The sequence below is a fragment of the Pinus tabuliformis genome, chromosome 5_2, assembly GCF_031772625.1.
Source record: "Pinus tabuliformis cultivar Carrire ecotype Pingquan chromosome 5_2, CPIR1, whole genome shotgun sequence".
Classification (NCBI taxonomy): Eukaryota; Viridiplantae; Streptophyta; class Pinopsida; order Pinales; family Pinaceae; genus Pinus; species Pinus tabuliformis.
In genome coordinates this window covers 761631780-761651044 of record NC_142306.1, presented here as the reverse complement: position 1 = coordinate 761651044, position 19265 = coordinate 761631780, and the positions used below count along the sequence as shown (strand labels likewise).

General features: G+C 38.8%; 1 protein-coding gene and 1 pseudogene across 1 annotated transcript; both read left to right on the top strand.

The window, feature by feature from the left end:
* Positions 1–3562: 3562 nt before the first annotated feature.
* On the top strand, positions 3563–6931 carry LOC149161516 (uncharacterized). Its single transcript, XM_089434904.1, has 2 exons — positions 3563–5107; positions 5198–6931. Exons 1-2 carry the CDS (start codon positions 3563–3565, stop codon positions 6929–6931), a joined length of 3279 nt encoding a protein of 1092 aa, XP_089291030.1.
* An 8579-nt stretch (positions 6932–15510) lies between these two features.
* Positions 15511–17816, top strand: LOC149161515 (L-type lectin-domain containing receptor kinase IV.4 pseudogene; annotated as a pseudogene).
* Positions 17817–19265: the final 1449 nt, after the last annotated feature.

Sequence of the window (19265 nt, the reverse complement as noted above, 5' to 3'; positions counted from 1 at the left end):
ATTTAAAAAAAAAAATCCATCATCAAAATTAAAATTTTGCTCATGTCCATTTAAACAAAATTAATAAAAAAAAAATTAGAAAATTAAATAACTATACAAAATATTTAAATAATATCAGTTGATAAAAAAATATCTACACGTGAAGAGATTAGATCCCTCTCAGCTCATATCAATTCTGTATTTAAAATAAATCTATACTAATTTCAAAAGATACAAAAATCAAAACCACACTCTCTAAACTTACTATTTGATTAAGTTGTTAAATATTCAATTATACAGTAACAAGGTTGAGAAAAAAAAAATATTATTGGTAATACTTAAAAACTATAATGTCCATAATATCATAAATTAATCAAATTATTCTTAGTACTTAAAAACTATAAATGTTCATAATATCATAAATTAATCAAAATCAAAATGCATGATAACATGAAACAAATATCATAAATTAATCAAAATCAAAATGCATGATAACATGAAACAAAGAAGATGACAAAACAAAAACCTGCCGACAAAAGAGGCCCGGAAATGACAAAGCAGCGGCCTGCAGAGAACAAAGACCCTGGAAATCTCGTGCTCAACAAAGTCAATGGATTCCTAACAGAAACCAATGAGATATACATTTCTAATTTTCATTCCATTTGTTGGACCTTAATTTCATTTCATTTATAATATGAGATATATACTCTATGTACCCTAGTTTCATTTATTTCATTTATTTATAAGATATAGAATGTTATTGTTGTCTGCACTCATTCTATTAAATTATATATTTATTATTGCATTTGGTTAACGTAGGAAAGGTTATCACTATATTTATATTCATTATATTGATTATTGATTCAATGCTTCTTCGAGTTAAAATGTTTATGATTTACTATTAAACTAATATAATTAATAGTTCATTTAACATATAATTAACAATAAGTTTTAAGGGTTGATCTATGAAAATCAATGGGATCGAAGTAGGAGGGAGAATGGGCTCTGCTAGGGTTTGCAGACGCTGCCACAGCAGGACTTGACCAGCGATCGCTGCACGGCACGGGACGGCGCGGACAAGGCTGAAGACAGCAGAACAGGAAAGAGATCCGGCCAGGAGGGTCAGACCCGATAGCTGAGTTTTCTTAAACTATTGGACTAGGATATCAACAGAGAGTCAAGCGCTGAGAGGAAATGGCAGAGCAGACGGGGGGGGAGAGATCCCCTCCTTCAAGAATGTGGTAACTGGGGAGAGCAGCGGGAATGGAATGAGGAATAACCAGACGGACAGCCAGGCCCCAGTCATGGGGAATCTCTGGCAGAAAAGGATGAAAGGGAAATGTGTACCGCGAGCTCAAAAAAAACCGAGATATGTCATTCCTTGTAATAAGCTGGAGGAATACAACTGCTATATGAAAGACCACGCCCTGATATGTAAATTCATTGGCTATTGGCCTTCGGAAAGGGAGTTACTTCGATGGATCGACCAGAAATGGAAACCTCGAGGTCATATAGACCTCAAACTGGGGGCCAAGGGGTTTTTTACAGCAATCTTCACAAACGTGGAAGACAAGAACAGGATATTCGAAGAAGGGCCCTATTTTTTGAACAATGCAGGACTGTTCATGAAATATTGGGAGGAACGATATAGCCCAGATAAGGAAAAACTGCTGGAGGCACCAATCTGGGTCAGACTCTTTGGCTTGCCCGACGAATTCTGGGACCCTGAAACATTAGAAGGCATAGGTAATACAATCGGGAAGTTTGTTAAAATTGCAGAGGCTACAAAATGGGGCAAATATAACTCCTTTGCAAGAATTTGTGTCTACATGAATCTGGCGGAACCCATTCCTGATACCGTTGAGGTTGAATATCATGATGAGGTTTGGCAACAGCCAGTAGATTATGAGCACATCCCTTTTAGATGCCGAAACTGTCACGAATACAGTCATCTATACAGGCAATGCCCGTTAAATAATGAGGAGGAACCGAAGAAAAGTCAGGAGGCAGTGGCTGGGGGTTTCCAGCAGGTTACAAGAAAACGAAGGCAAAATAAAGAAGGCCCTAGATCGCAATCTCAAGGGAAACCTGCTCCAATGACAAGCCCGAACAAATTTCAGGTATTACAGGATGATGAGGAGGATTATGAAATCAATCTAGAAGATGATGAGGATCCTGGGAACAACCCAATGGAAATCACAGGGGAAGACAAAGAAAAGGAAAAGGACCCAAGGAAAATCGAGAGAGAACGACCGGAAGAGCAGGGGGAAGATACCACAATGCAATCACACATGGAAGTGGAGCACCAGACAGCAAATGCGGTTGAAGAGGAGAGAATAATGAGAAGACTTCTTCAAGAATGGAAATACCTTGACAGCAGATTCATCCCGGAAAAACAGAAACAGCTATATAAGGAAGTATTCCAGAAATATAAGGAGAAAATGGGAGAGAATATAGTCCAGCAGATGATGACCGGAAATGATCAGGGGACAGGAACGGTGGGAATGGACAGCTCTGGCAAGAACAGTCGGAAGAGGGGCCATAAAACAATGAGCGAAACAATACAGACGGTGGGTGAAGAGTTGATCAATTCAGGTAAGGTGATACCTCTGTCAGAGGTTTTTTTCCCCTCTTATCAAAAGTTATAAATGATTGTCATAAGTTGGAATATTAGGGGTTTAAACAGTAAGGGTAAACAAAGGTATATGAAGGACAAGTTAAAAAGAGAAAAACCTAGCATTATGATTCTGCAGGAGACTAAAATATCGGTGCAACAGCTTGAGGGTATTTTAGGAAAAAGTAATCTTCATTACGAGGTGATGGGGTTGGATGCTATTGGGTCTGCAGGAGGTTTAGCAATTCTGTGGAACCCCAATGATATTATCATGGATCGGTGGACTAGTATGAGTAGAATCCTTACTGGTCAGGGTAGGATAGTGGGAACCAAGGAGCAGGTTGTTGTTTCAGGGGTTTACGGCCCCCCCTCCATAGGGGAAAAAGAAAACTTCATAGCAAGCATGAAAGTCATCCGCAGATTATATCCTGAAGCTGCCTGGATCATAGGGGGAGATTTTAATTTAATCAGATCCTTGGATGAGAAAAAAGGAGGAGTGAGGAAGGTGGATCAAATCATGGATAGATTCAATGAGATGATAGAGGAATTGAGACTAGTTGACATTCAAACTATCAATGGGATATTCACCTGGAATAACAGGAGAGGAGGCAAAAAACAAATAGCTTCCAGGCTGGACAGATTCCTAGTTACAGAAGCTGTCATGAACAAAGACATTTTTGTAGAGGCGAAGATTATACCTTCCCTGGGATCGGATCACTGGCCGATTAGACTCGAAATTGATATAAAAAAAATCGTGGGAAGAGACCTTTCCGGTTTGAATCCTTCTGGTTGATAGACCCAGAATTTATCAAGAAAATCGAGGAGTGGTGGTGTCAATCCTCTGTGCAGGGTAGGGGACAAATGCAAACGTTCTAATTAAAACTAAAGGAGCTGAAGGGCAAAATCAAAAAGTGGAACAAAGAAGAGTTTGGTAACATCTTTGAGGAGAAGCAAAAATTAGAAGGAGAAATGGAAAGCATTCAGCAGAAGATGATATTAGAAGGCAGGACAGAGGATAGCATTAACAAAGAAGGGATCATCCTTGGGAAATTGGAAGAAAGACGAAAACAGGAGGAGGTGCTATGGCATCAGAAATCTCGGATAAAATGGTTAAGAGAGGGAGAACACAAAACTAAATTCTTCCACCAGGCAATGATTAAACATAGACAGAGGAATAGAATCCACTCCATCAAAGATAAGAATGGAAGGAGAGCTGTGGAGCAAGAAGAGATCGAACAGATTCTGGTGGACCACCACAAAGAGATCCTATCTGAACCGCAGGCTGATAGATCTAGAGCTATACAGGAAATCTGCTCGGCCATCCCCAGCATAGTCACTGAAGATCAAAACAAGGCCTTAATGCGAGCGGCGACCCTCGAGGAGGTAGAGGAGACCGTGAAAGCAATGAAAAAGGGGACTGCCCCGGGACCAGATGGCTTCACAGTAGACTTTTACCAGGCGGGTTGGCATTTCCTGGGGGGAGAGATCCTTGATCTGGTGGAAGAATCAAGAAGGAATCAAAAGGTATGGCCAGCTCTCAACTCTACTTTTTTTGCTTTAATTCCCAAAGGTGAAAATCTAGAGGATGCTAATGGTTTTAGACCAATAGCATTGTGTAATGTAATTTACAAGATTATAACGTCCCTGATAGCCAGGAGATTAAAATCCCTTCTCAACCAGCTAATATCCACAGAACAAACTGGTTTTGTTGAAGGAAGACAAATCCTTGATGGGCTTGTTGTAACCCAGGAAGTTTTGCATTCTCTCAAAGTTAGAAAGCAAAAGGGTATGCTGATCAAGCTGGACTTGTCTAAGGCTTATGACAGGTTAAATTGGAACTATTTGGGCAAAGTCCTAGAGAGCTTTGGGTTCAATAAGAGATGGATTGCTTGGATCCATAGCTTGATCTCATCCCCAAATTTTTCTATCTTAGTTAATGGCACTCCAACAAAAACTTTTAATGCCTCCCGGGGGATTAGACAAGGGGACCCTCTATCCCCTTTTCTGTTCATACTTGCGGCTGAAGGTTTGGGTCGGTACATTAAACAAGAAAGAGAGACAAACAGGTTGAAGGGTCTCAAGCTATGGGGGAACAATTTGCCCTTAACCCACCAACAATTTGTAGATGACATTATGCTGTTTGGAGAACCAACCGCCAAAGAAGTCAGACAGATCAGGAAAATTCTGGATTTATTCGCGGAGGCATCAGGCTTGGAAATCAACAGAGACAAATCATGTATCTTCATCTTCAATACGACAGACCAGGTTAGAAATCATCTTATCAGACTATTGGGTTTTCGAAGAGGGGAGCTTCCTACGAGATATTTAGGCAATCTTTTAGACCTTACCTCAAAAAAGGTGAAAAACTGGCAGGGGATTTTGGATAAACTGCATGCTAAGATATCAAATTGGGCCTTCAGAGCTCTAAATATTGCAGGTAGAATAGTCTTGGTGAAATCTGTACTGCAAGCTATCCCTATTTATTCTCTCTCGATAATGGCTGCTCCTCTGGGGGTTTGTGCTAAAATCAGAGAGATTATCAGGAATTTCATCTAGAGAGGGTCTGATCAAAAAAATAAGTGGGCTCTTGTTTCCTGGGAGCAGTTAACAAAGAGGAAGGAGAGAGGAGGCTTGGGGCTGAGAGACCTTGAAACTCTCAACAGGGTCCTGGGAGCCAAGTTGTGGTGGAGGTGGCTCCGGGGAGGCAATGATCTGTGGAAGAAAATATGGAGGACTAAATATAACATGCCTGATTCAACGTTAGAGATCCTAAGACAACAGATAATGCCTAAAGGATCCTCCATTTGGGACCTGGCTCGCCAGAACCGGGACCTGGTGGAACAACAAGCTTTCTGGGAAATCCGTGGAGGAGCAGAGGCAAACTTTTGGGAAGATCGGTGGCAGCAGAGGGAAAGACTGAGCAGAATCCCTGATCTTTATCAAATCCGAAACAGAATAGAAGGAAACAAAACTTGTGTTAGAGATTATTGGAAAGCTCAGCCGGCGGAAGAAGGGTGGCGAGTCTGGATCGATCCAATGGAATGGGACAGAGAGATTGATCAAGATACGCAAGACAATTACAAAAAAGAAGTTGGATCCAGGAAAATCAGAGCTCGTGAAGGCCAAGATATCCTAAGGTGGGGAAACACCATGAAAGGCCTGTTTACCACAAAAGAAGCCTATTATTTAAGCGATTCTCAGAATGGGGATATGGGACACCTTGACTGGAAAGTTGTCTGGGAAAACAATTGGTGGCCAAAGGTATCCATGTTCATATGGTTGGCTGCAAAAAATAAGATTCTCACCTGGGATAGAATCCAGAAGAAGGGTTTTAATGGGCCATCGATATGCTGTCTATGCAAGAAGGAGGGGGAAACCAGAGATCATCTCCTAATTAAATGTCAGTATTCCAAAAATCTGTGGGTGAACATCAAGCGAACCTTCAATAAACTTGGATTCGTTATCAGTGATTTCAATGAAGTGGTCTTCAACTGGAACAAGGAGGTTTTTCAATGCAAGGTTGTGAAAAGGGCCTGGAGCCTTATGTCGGGGTTTGTCATGTGGATGCTCTGGAAGGAGAGAAACCGGAGGATCTTCCAGAATCTGTCCAAGGACCCAGAGACTACATGGATAAAAGCGGTTGAACTCATGCGGGAAACAGTCCTAGTGGAAAGGTGGTACGAGGACGATTGGAAGACAAATCAAGAAGAACAAGAAATTTTGATTAAGCTAAACTTAAAACTAGAGATGGTCCAGCATAAGCTCACTGTCCCTCAGGACATGAGGAACCCGAGCCCTGACAAATTCAGTTTTCCCAGGGACCCCTTCGTTAAATTAAATTTCGATGGGGCTTCAAAAGGAAACCCAGGAGAGGCAGGATTCGGAGGCATATTCAGGGACAGTAATAAACAGGTCAGATGGATATTTGCAGAAGGAGGAGGGGAGATGACCAACAACGAAGCTGAATTTTGGGCCCTCCATCAAGGACTCACGATTGCAGTTAGAAATGGTTACTCTAACCTGGAAATCACAGGTGATTCCCAGATTGCCGTGGACATGGTAAAGAAACTAAATAATGGTAAGAGCTGGGAAAAAGTCACCAGCAGTTGGTGTACTGCGGGGATCGTTCAGGACATTGCTGTTCTCTTAAAAAAGATTGAATATAAGGTAGTTAATCATGTACGCAGGAAAGGTAACCAGGCAGCTGATTACCTGGCCAATTGGGGCAGCAGAGGGAGGGGTAACAGGATGGACCAACAATGGAAGGCTGTGAGTGGCCGTAGCGAGTGGCAAGAGTTAGCCGGGATCATCAAATTGGATTATGACCAAGCCACATAAGCACCCGGTCGGATCAATGAGCTGGCATGAACTAAGGCCGTGGAGATCCCGATGTCTGATCAATGATCACTCGAGGAAGTGGAATGTCATAATGACTGAGTGCAGAGATGTACTGCGGCAGTGTGAGAAGGTAATGGCACTTGATTTTGCCCAAAGTGCGAGCATTAACCTGTGTATTTTTAGTGGAGGGAATGGTGGGCTGTCAGAAGCCTCGATAACACACATAAATCATACAATAACTACCATTAATTATGCTAACCGTGCTGGTAACTGGCGGCATTCGACAGACGGTGATAATCGGGACCATGAGGTAAACACCTCCACTTATATTAAGATCGGGGAAGAGGCTCGGACTCCTGTTTGTTTCCAAATTAGGAGAGGAGAGAGTAGGGAGCTGGTAAGATATCTGGCTGGGACGGAGAGCGCAGAGTACCAGGGGTTGCCCAGCAAAGGGAGACAGGGAGAGATGGAGACGAGACAGCGGACTAAGGAGGCCGAAGAACACCAAAGGATGGCGACAGAGGCGCAGAAGCAGAAAGGGAAAGGACTTGCCCAGGACAGCCCTTCGACAGAAATTTGGGAAATTGAAGACGAGTCGGAGGAGGAAATTCCTCTAGACGGAGAAGGAGGGTGGTCGGTTCCGTTGAAAAGGATGGCTGCTGAGGGCCAGCACCAGCAGGGTGATGGGTGCTCTGAGCCAAGCGGGAAGAAGGGGCGACGCCCGGGGTTGCGGGACAGTGCTACCACCCCTGTCGAGGAAAAGGAGGGAAGCAGAAAAAGAGGTTGGGGCCCGAGGAAGAGGGTGCAGAGGGAAAGTGAGAGGACGGGAAGGGTGCCGAATCCGGAGAAAAAGACTCGGCTGACGGTGAATTACAGACTTAAACGGGCGGAAAGGGCGTTCAAGAAGGAGTCTAACCCTGCGGTCCGGAGAGTGATGGAGTTTTTGGAGGAGGAGTCCCTCCAGAACCAGTCTGCGGACGAGATGGAAGAATGGGAATCCTTGCTGCATGACCCCGGCCATACTAGGGGGCGAATGACGCTCTTCAAACAGTCATTACACATTTACTGGGTGATGAAAGGTCTCCTGGCGAAGGCGCTTGAGCAGGTGGCTCAAGAGATGGTGAAGTTGGCCAAGGGCGACCCGGACCTGCGCAGGGAGCTGAGTTTCATTCGAATTGCTATGGAACGTCAGGAGGAGAAGATGGAGGCCCTGCATCAAATGCTGAGGAGCATGCAAGGAGCTGATGTTGGAGGAACGCGACAGCAACCGGACCTGGATACCGCCTGAGCTAAGATATGCTGGAAAATCTTCAATACCTTTTTAACTGTAGTTTTTTGGGTTATGTAGAGGCTGATATTTGCATATTACAGATGATTAGTTTTAGAAAATCTAAGGACTGTCTTGTAATTTTGGCTAAAATTTTGAGACTTTGGGCTTTTTATTTCTGGGCAGCCACCAGAAACTATAGGTGGTTTATCACCCGGTTTCCCCATGTGGGCGGGTTCTCTGCACTATCCTGATGGTTTGTAAACTGTTTATTTCTACCGAGTAATAGAATGGGTTCTACCGTAGCTTACAAAAAAAAAAACAATAAGTTTTAAGGGTTAACTCAGTTGTTACAAGGTCTATTTTCTCCAAAGTCTTGGGGTTAGGCCTAGTTAGTAGGGAGGTCACAGGGTCCATTCCCCTCGAAGTCTTTGGGGTTGAGCCTAGCTAGTGGGCTCCCGGGCTAGAGTCCCTAGATTTTTTTTGGACGTAGTGCCACCCGTTGACCAAAGTGTCCCTGAACCACAGAAAAAAAAAAAAACAAAACAAAACAAAACATATAATTAACAATTAATTTAATATTGATGTCTTTTGAAAAATTTGATATTAAATATTCTAATTAATAAAAAAATAAAATATAGTTTAGTATTAAAATATTATTTATATTTTAAATTAAAGTATTAGTTACTATTATTAAAAAAATTTATATGTCAAAATACTTTATCAATATGATAAAATATATTATCTAATCAACAATATTTATTAGAATTTTGAAATTATAATTTTGAGTAAAATTTAGATGGATTAAAAATATTAAAAATTAAAATATGCTTTTTCATATAATGTTTATTAACATATTCAAGAATTAATTACAACTTCAAAATATTTGTTACAATATCAATTTCTCTAATCTTTTAAAATCTTATCACATTTCTTTTGATATTTTTTAGCATTCAAATAAATTTTAAAAACTTTTAACTAATCTATTCACATCTTAATGGAAATTAAACATCTTCTTGAAAAATGGGATTTGAAAAAATGAATATAATAATAGATTAATCTCATTGTGTCATTCAATTCACGGTCATAATATGGCTCCATCATTTAGCACTGATGTATATGCAAGCATTACATAGGCATGCAGGATATCAAATTACTTATCCATGGTTTCATTGGACAAATTCTGAAATCCTTCATATTAACTTTATATTAAATCCTTATTACAACCGATAACATTTTGTACTCTTCCTTTCCGTGACATCCAAATTTATTATCCTCAATATTTTTGTATTCATATTGCTTTAATGTAGTTTTACTAAACATGTTCTTCCGAAAGCTGGTTGATATTTAAGAATAGTATTTTTATTTAAAAAATCTTCCACCGTCTATTTGATCATGAGATCCTTTTCACCTCATCCAATATTTTGGTGCATTATATGAATTATACAAATGGATCCCTAAAGGTACTATTGTCATTGCAATCAACAAGACCATAAAAGAAGGATTATATTCTATTTGCTTTACGTTATTAAATAACTCTTATAAGTCCATTATGTTTTAATTTTTTTTTATGTTATACAATTATAATGAATATTTATTTTTGTTTTAAAATTTTACTTTACATTATTTTTATTTTTCGCTTTTCCATAATCGTCTCACAGGAAAAGTCTCTTGACACTCGATTAGTTTGCTAAGTTTTTGTGACCTTTTTTTTTTGTAGCTTCGAGCAAATTTTATATAAAATGTTGAATTTATCTAATTTTTCATAAATTCAAAAATATTTTCTTAATTTTTAAAAATCATTTTTCTAATTTTCTATTAGTCGAGTGATCCTTGATGTGACATAATTCCCCTTGTAGAGGATGATTTCATTTCAGTATTTGTCAGTATCTGAGAAATAATTTTAAAATGAAAAAGACACTAATTTTCTAAATGGTAATTCCAACAGTGAGTGCCCAAACACTAACATTGACATTTTTAGCCTCACACTCACACTGTTAGTTTGACACTATTAAATCTTTGCCGAAGTCCTTTACGTAAGTGAGAGTGACAACACGAGGACATTTTCACTTTCACATCTTCACCCTATGGGTGGAGGGTGTGTTCACACTTTCACACCTCCAGTGACCTTCTCCACATGTGGGGTTGAAGATGATTGTAATCTATCTAACTATGTGGGGCCATACAACAATGTGTGGGACCCAAATGTGGCGAGGCTTGAATAGCATTATGCATGTTAGGTGACTTTCGCTACAATGTAGAGCCAAATGTTTTCGAGCTGACTATGCAGGGCCTAAAATACTATATGGTATCATTTAAAAACAATAGTTGCAAAGTTAATGGTTCACAATATTCATAGATGAAAGGTTTCCAAAACTATGTTAAACAACTCTGATCATTCCACCGTAATCAGTGGCTGATATCGAGTGTGGTGTCCCTCTCCTAATCTCAATTAACCTCTCATGTTGCGATCGAGCACTTCAAGGCTCTTTCCTTTTCGAAGGGTTTTCTCCAGCGATGCGCGATTAGCGCTAAGCGCTAATGCTCGCTGTTTCCTGATCTGTGCTTCCCAAGTGCCAGTTTTGCCTCTTGCGCGGTCTCCATGGGCCTTGGTCAGTGCGCTTTGACAGAGGTCCTCATCGTTCCTCGTTGGCTGCAAACTGCCACTGTCAGAGGTCTTCCTGATCACTCTTTCTTCACAAATTCGAATTCTATCCTGTTTTGGTATAGTCATGGCATCTTGATTATTTTTCATGGATCCAATTCAGATCAATTTGTAATGGAAGAAGGATTGAGTGGATAGGGATGAAGCACAGGTGAGTGTTGGGGACCTATTGGAGCAACATTTTGAGGAAGGATTTTGGAAACTGTGTAAAGGGGCACTATGGAGAAGGATATTGTGTAGGAAAGTCACCTAAGGATAAACACACATAATGCAGAAATATGGATAGTTGTTATGCTTAGGTTATGGGGTTTTTCCCATGGTAATAGTCACCGCCCATAATAAAATAGGAATTTTTGTTGGCTTTTCACCCTAATGTAAATCTATAAATAGATAAAGTTGTGATGTAATAGAGAAACATATGTAGAAGAATAGGCTAGTGCAGATGTTTAGCCATAGATACGTATGTCTTTTGATGATATTTTATAAGTATTTCATGCTGTAACAGTGGATCTATTAGGTTGGTGAGCCATGACAATTGGAATTTCATTGAGTCTTTACAATATTAATAAAGATCTATTTTGGGATAATTCATGTGCCATGCATAATGTGTTGAACTATTTTTGTATTTCTTTTATAGACCTCTTGAACATAAAATGGGTTTACTATGTAGAATAAGGGTATACTTCAATTTTTTTGTTCTAAATGACTAAGTGTTTGATAAGGACTAATGACAAGTGTAGAATCTACATCTCCTTCATCACTACAAAATTTTCCAAGTTCCTACAAAGCCTTATAGATTCCTCAGGTGACACATCACTTGCTCACAACTTATGTTGAAAGGCTCGGAGTTTAAGGGGTTTTGCTAGCTAATTCACTCCAAACTCAAGTCTACCGTTTGTGCGCCAACAATACATTTTGAAATATTCATAATCTCAAACACTTTAGATTTGTGTTTGACAAAATACACCCATGCGTACCTCATGCAATCATCTATGAATGTGAGTACATATTTAGATTCTCCTATGGAACAATCTAGAAATGGTCTGATAATATCACTATATACAAGCTCCAGGGAAGATGAGGACCTCCATGCATGCCCCTTCCCAAAATTTTCTTATGGATGCTTTCTAAGAGCACATCCTTTACAAAATCCATCAGGAATTTATATGATAGGCGAGCCTTTCACCATGCCCTATTTGCTAAGTTGTTGCATGTATCTGAAATTTAAGTGTCCCAACCTTTCATGCAAAATTCTACTTTTATCATTTTCATGTGTGGTTAGTAAAGTGGAATTTGAATGACGTAAAAATTTAGGCAATGTGCATAGAATAGCGATATACTTTTTTTATTTGTTCTAAATGACTAATTTTTGGATACACATTGATGATAAATGTCGAATCTAAATCTCCTTCATCAATACAAAATTGTCCAGGTTCCTGCAGTCCCTTATAAGTGCCTTACGTGACACATCACTCGCTCATGGGTGATGTTGAAAGGGCAATTGTTTGAGGGGACTTGTTGGCTAATTCACTCGAAAGATAGGGATGCCCTCTACGCTCTACCAATACACTTTGAAAATATGCATATGCTCAAACACTTTATATTTGAGTTTCAAAATATACACCCATGTATCTCATGCAATCATCTATGAGTGTGATTACATATTTATATTTTCCTATGGAATTGTTTGGAAATGGACAGATAAGATCACTATGAACAAGATCTAATAGAGAGGACCCCCTCCTTGCATGCCCTTTCCCAAAATTTTCTTGTGGATTCTTTCTAAGAGCACATCCTTTGCAAAATCAATAAGAAAATTCTATGATAAGAAAGCCTTTCACCATGCCTTGTTTGCTAAGTTGTTGCATGTATTTGAAATCGAAGTTTCCAAACCTTGCATGAAAAATTCTACTTTCATCATTCTCATGCATGAGTAGTAAGTGGAATTCAATTGAGGAAAAAATTAAGGAAATGTGTACAAATGAGACTAATGTTTTACCTTGCCAATTGTAATTTTGGAGTTATTTTGCATGTCATATATGCTCAGTGAATATAGGGTGAATTCAACTCTACTTTGAATGTTGGTGTTTATCATTTGATATATAGATAGAATATTTAGTGAAAGATTTGGAGTATGTAGGACATTCTCAAACTTCCATCTCAAAGATCGACCCTCCGTTGTCTAGTTTCCTGTATCAGAGAATCATATCCCATGAGAATAGGACCAACATATGTTTTCAAAGATGAGAGAACATATTTTTTGCCTTACATGTGATGTGAAGCTCCAAAATCTATGATGAATGCATTAGGATAAGAATGAATACCAATTAATGCATGTGAATTCTCTCTTGTTTTGGGTGTTCTTTCTCCTTGCTCCTTCTTGGCACCCTCTAAAACACAGTCACCAAGATTTTTTTTTGAAGAGTCTGTGCCATGAGGTCAATTATCATATTCATACATGATGAATCCAGATGGTAACCACAGTCATAATAGTTGCATTTTGATTTCCCCAGCTCATTCTTCTTTTCCTTCTTTTTCTTCAAGCTGGTAGATTTATTTGGAGTTATGGGATTTCCTCCCTTTCTTGGATTTGGTTCATTAGCTTTCCTTTTCATTTAGATTTTTGATTGGATTTCATGTTGGCCTTTCCCCTATCATGCATAGCGAGTGCATGGGATTTGAAACTTTTCAATATGCCCATGTTTATGAGCTTATCTTGCTCATGTATCAAGGACTCAATAAAAGCTTCATGTTTGGACATCCTCTAGGTTGCGCCTAGTGCAATCCTGACTACTTGAAAAGTGGAGACAAATATAACATACATTGGATGCAAATTTGACAATATTGTAAGAATTAATTGGATTTCTTGCTTGGATTTGTTGATTTTTCATTCTTTCAACTCGAGTAACAAGGCTTTGAACCTTGTGAAGAAATAATTAAAAATTTTGAAACTAATTTGATCTAATGTGATAAGCTCATTTTGAAGGATGTGAACCTACATATCATCTTGCTTCCCAAAGACTTTCTCCAAAGTGGTACAAACTTGATTTGGAGTGATGCATGCTTCAACATGAAACAACAATTATGGAGAAATTAATAAGCATAGGAGATTGAAGGCATTGTCCATGTGGTTGAAATATTTGTATTTGTTAATTGTGGATTTTGATTCAATATCTTTTTTCATGGTTCTGTGATACAAGCCTTTACTTTTGATTTGAAGTAGAATCTTTGGCTTCCATTCGAAATAGTTATATGACACAAGAATTGTGAAAGGTGGAAACTCCATTCCTTTGGATATATCCAATCTTCAATTCCTGCAAATAGATTGTTTATGCCCCTTCTTCTTAGCACCGGTTGGCTCTGATACCATGTGAAGTTGTAGCTGAACCTACACAAATTGGATCTAGCTAGAAAACCATGAGCAAAAATGACAAGGAAAGAAGAAAGGAAATTGATAGAGAAAATAATTTATGAATTCTATTCACTCATGAAAAATAGAATTATGAGATAATACAATTCAATGCAATATATTTTACATGGTTGAACTAATATAATAATGAGTCTAGCAGTGAATCTAAATTAGTGTCAAGATGATCCTAATTAACTAGCCATATAATCATTAGATAGTTATCTCATATAAACAGAAATTAATAAAGGAGTCGTCTATGGAGGTAGAGGAATTGCCTGAACGGCCAAAAGTCGCTGGAATCCGGCGAGAAAAAATTCAAATTTTTTTGTAACGGCACTATTTGAATCATGATTTTGATGGTGGAAATGGATTCAGCGCCATCAAAAACTTCTAGAGCACCTAAATTTATGAAATTTGACAGCTTTTACTTGGATTTACAAAAATCCTTACCGAATTTTTTTCAAAGTATGACCAGAATTTCTATAACTTTCAAAGCAAAAAACAATATCATTAGATTAAGACATTAATAAAACTAGATTATCATACGTGATTCTGTTATTAATCTCAATAAAGTACAATTAAATATATGCTAATTCCAAAAAGCTGACCAACATTGCGGTAACATTGAGCTTTTTCTTTAGATTCTTATCAAGCATTTTGTGTAAAGTTTTTACCAAAACCCAATATATAATCTTTGAAAAAAGGCGCACACATTGGAGTTCATTTGCTGGACATTTTTGTAAAGATTTGAGTAGAGTGGTTTCTGAAAAAAGATTCGAGTAGAGTAGTGCTCTCTTAATTAGACGTCTCTAAATTATTTTCAATAACAAACTAAAATACTTTTAATAAATTTACTTAAAAATGATATTTAATTTAAATAAAAATTATTAATTTTTTCAAATCATTTCATTTTATATATTCGCAAAAACGTATTACAAATTTTAGCGATATTTTATATTTATTTGAGAAAGAAAATGAAGTTTAAATTTTCATTTGACACAGAAGTTAAAATTATTGACTATTCAACTCGAATATCGTTGTCGAGACTATTCAATTATTGAATAAAACGAACTCAAATTCAAGGCGTGGATAGTGAAGATGGTTGTTAAGTCTCTCCTCCATTGAATAGCTTGGCGGGCGGCGTGTCCCGGGTTTAGCGGATAATACCACAATAATTGTGGTCGATTTTCAGACTCCATTGTTATAAGATTATGCGTTCGTTATTTGTCCACGGTATCTATATTAGCTAGTTTATAAGATATGTAATGAACATAGGAAAAAAATAGATGGAATCATGGAGAAGGAATTGCATCTCTCCTATTTTTTACGGCCCTGTGTGGGCTGCCTCACTGTTATAGCCTTCATCTCCCTTGTCATACCAGTTTTTCCTACAACTTTTGTCTTCGATGGCTTCAATGGAACCAACTTGATCTTGGAGGCTGCTGCTTCACTCATTCCCTCCCGATCGGTACTGGCCCTCACAAATCCCACGCCTTGGGTGCTCGGCCGGGGGCTGTATTCAACTCCTGTGCAGATGAAAAGCCACGGGACGCTTTCCTCCTTCAGCACCACTTTCGTTTTCAGCATGGTGCATCCCCCCTCTGACGAAGGCGGGCACGGTCTGGCCTTCATGGTCACGCCCTTCAAAACTATAATCGGCGGTCTGGCTTCCGAGTATCTGGGTTTGCTTAACATTACTAGCAACGGCAAATCATACAATCACTTGTTCGCAGTGGAATTCGATCCGGTGCAGAGTGTGGAATTGGATGATCCGGACGGCAATCACGTGGGCGTAGATATTAATAACCTCATCTCGCTGAAGACCGAGCCCGCCGGGTACTGGATTGGGGAGGAGTTCAATCGAATCAATCTCAAGGGCGGACAGAACATACAGGCCTGGATCGATTACGACAGTCTGCAAAGCCAGGTCAACGTTACCATAACGTTGGCCGGCTTGCCCAGACCGAAGAAGCCGCTCATATCTCAGAAAGTCGATCTGCAGAGCGTTCTGCAAGAGGAGATGTTCGTTGGCTTTTCAGCGGCTACAGGGAATTTCATCGAAGACCATTACGTGTTGGCGTGGAGCTTCACCACAGAAGGCACGGCGCCCGCACTCGATATCTCGCGTCTCCCTTCGTTTGCTAAAATGTATTCCAAGCGTCCCAACCACCGATGGATAGCCGGCGTTACAGTGACCACTCTGGTTGTCTTCTCTGTTGTAGCTGCGGCCATTGCCGTTTTGATCAAAAGAGGCAAGTTCATGAGAGAAACAGTTGAGGAATGGGAGAATGAGTTCTGGCCGCATAGATTCACTTACAGAGAGCTCAACATCGCCACGAACGAATTCCGGGAAGAAAACGTTCTCGGGGAGGGGGGTTTCGGCAAGGTTTACAAGGGCGTTCTCCCTAGCAGCGGCCATGAAGTTGCGGTGAAATCTCTAATGAAGGAGTTCACGGAGGGAATGAAGGGGTTCGTGGCAGAGATCTCCACCATGGGGCGCACGCAGCACAGGAACCTGGTTCCTCTCCGAGGCTGGTGCAGGATACGGAAGCAACTATTCATAGTTTACGACTACATGCCCAACGGCAGCCTGGATAGACTCATATTCGGGAAGCCAATGACCATCCTGCCATGGCCTCGGAGATACGCGATTCTGAAGGGCGTGGCAGCAGGGCTACTTTATCTGCACGAAGAATGGGAGAAGAGGGTCATCCACAGAGACATCAAATCGAGCAACGTACTGCTGGATTCAGATCTCAACGCTCGGCTGGGGGACTTCGGCCTCGCCCGGCTTTATGAACACAGCGAGAATCCTGGAACGACTCATGTGGTGGGAACGTTGGGATACATAGCGCCGGAGCTCATACAGACGGGAAAGGCCACTCCCAGCTCTGACATCTTCAGCTTTGGCGTTCTGCTGTTGGAAGTGGCGTGCGGGAGGAAACCCGTGGACCTGTCTATGGACTGTGAACGACTGTTCTTGGTGGACTGGGTCTGGGCGCTGTACGCCAAAGCGCGTCTGCTAGACGCGGCAGATCCGAAGCTGGGGAACGAGTACGAGAAGGCCGAAATGGAGAAGGTGTTGAAAGTGGGATTATTGTGCTCCAATACCGAGCCGACGTTAAGGCCGGGGATACGGCAAGTGTGTCAAATACTGGAAGGTGAAGCTCCTCTCCCTGACGTCCATATGGATTCGTGGGTGAAAGTTCTTGATGAATCTAGCGTAAGCGTCAATGTGTGTCCTGCTACCGCTGATCCGGAGGTGAGCCTTATCCAGGAAATTCGGAGCACAAGCCGATCAAACGGAAACGGATGGCTCAGTTCGACATCTTTAAGCTCTGGACGGTGATCGACGGCATGAAAAGAGCTAGAAAGCTTATTCAATATTCTTTACTCAATAAATAAGTTTTGTATTGTATGTTAAACGAGGAAATAACTCTTAGTGTATTGTATGTAAATTTTTGTATTGTATGTTATTTATGTTTACTCAATAAACAACTCTTGTATTGCAGTTTAAACGAATAAACGTAAAAGGTACGTTATATGTTATTAACGAACGAAGTTGTCTATCGACAGAGTAAATTGGTTCAGAGATTGAAGGGTTATTTTTTTCTCTTTCTTATTTGATGATAGAAGTGTTGAATCTTGTTTTTATACTGAAAATGGATTAGCACTATTAAATAGTGAAAATGGATTAGAATGGTCAAAAACCTAAAAGCATTTAAATTTTTAAAGATAGATGACAGTGATTAAGATTTTTAAATATAGCTAAAAATATTTATGGTTTTCTGGATCAATTTATTTTATTAAGTTGTTTTTAGAAATTTTTTGGAAGTTTTTTTAGTGTGTTTTTATCTAATTTCTCTAAAATACGGTAAGAATTTATTGAAATGATAAGTTTGATGAATAACTCCTGCACAATTGAAGTGCTCTAGATTTTTCAGGGTGTTTAATCCATATATACAATTAAAAAATAAGTTTAAATAACACAAATCAAAATTTCACCTCAAAACTTTCTACCAACACTTGAAATTCCAAAAAACACATAAAAACAACACCTTTTTTAAACTAGGCTGAAACGGTTGTACTTTTAAATTCCGTGGAGATTGAAATGATGTATCTATTGATAAGTTCACATTTATAATTTATTTGAAATTTATTTAGATTAATTTCATCAAATTTTTTTCCCGCTTCGTGTAATTTTATGAATAAAAGCATTTCTAGAAAATATAAAATTAACAGAATATTTGTGAATAAAAACATTTCTAGAAAATATAAAATTAACAGAATATTTAAAAATTGTAAAGGCGAGGCATTGTTGATTGTTGAAAATGATTAATGATAAAAATGGTGTAATAATTTTTTATTATCAAAATAATGGACATGCTTGATGAGCAAATACAATGGAACAACACTCATTTGTTACAGAATCAAAGAACCTTGTGATATAATTTTTGTTGAATAAGTAATAGTTACTATTGCCTAAGTCCAATATTAATTTATAATATAAGTTTAGATATACAAATTTTGAAAAATGTAATTAGGAGCCAGGATTAAATTTATATATTTTTAAATAATCTACTTATTGTCCTATGAAATTACACTTATCGAGAATAACTGGAATATGGACTTTGCATATTTTTTTTCATCGTTCAATACCTTTTTTAATTAGTGATTATTGTTTTTATGTTTGGTCCAATAATCCAGGGGATTTGTTCGACTTCCTTTTTGGACTTATTTGCATTTTAATTATTTTAATACAAATATTAGAATCTAGTTTAACTAAATGGATTTTGTTTCACCTCCTCTTTGGGCTGATTAACATTTCAATTATTTTTAAAATATAAATATGTATTTATTTTACCTAAAAAATTTAAAAACTGCACTAAACATATGCTTCATCACTGCAAATGCTCTTAAAAATCATAATTCAAGAATAAAAAAAAAAATAAAGCTGGATCATGGGTGGATGTAAGTTTAAGATCGCTTCTCA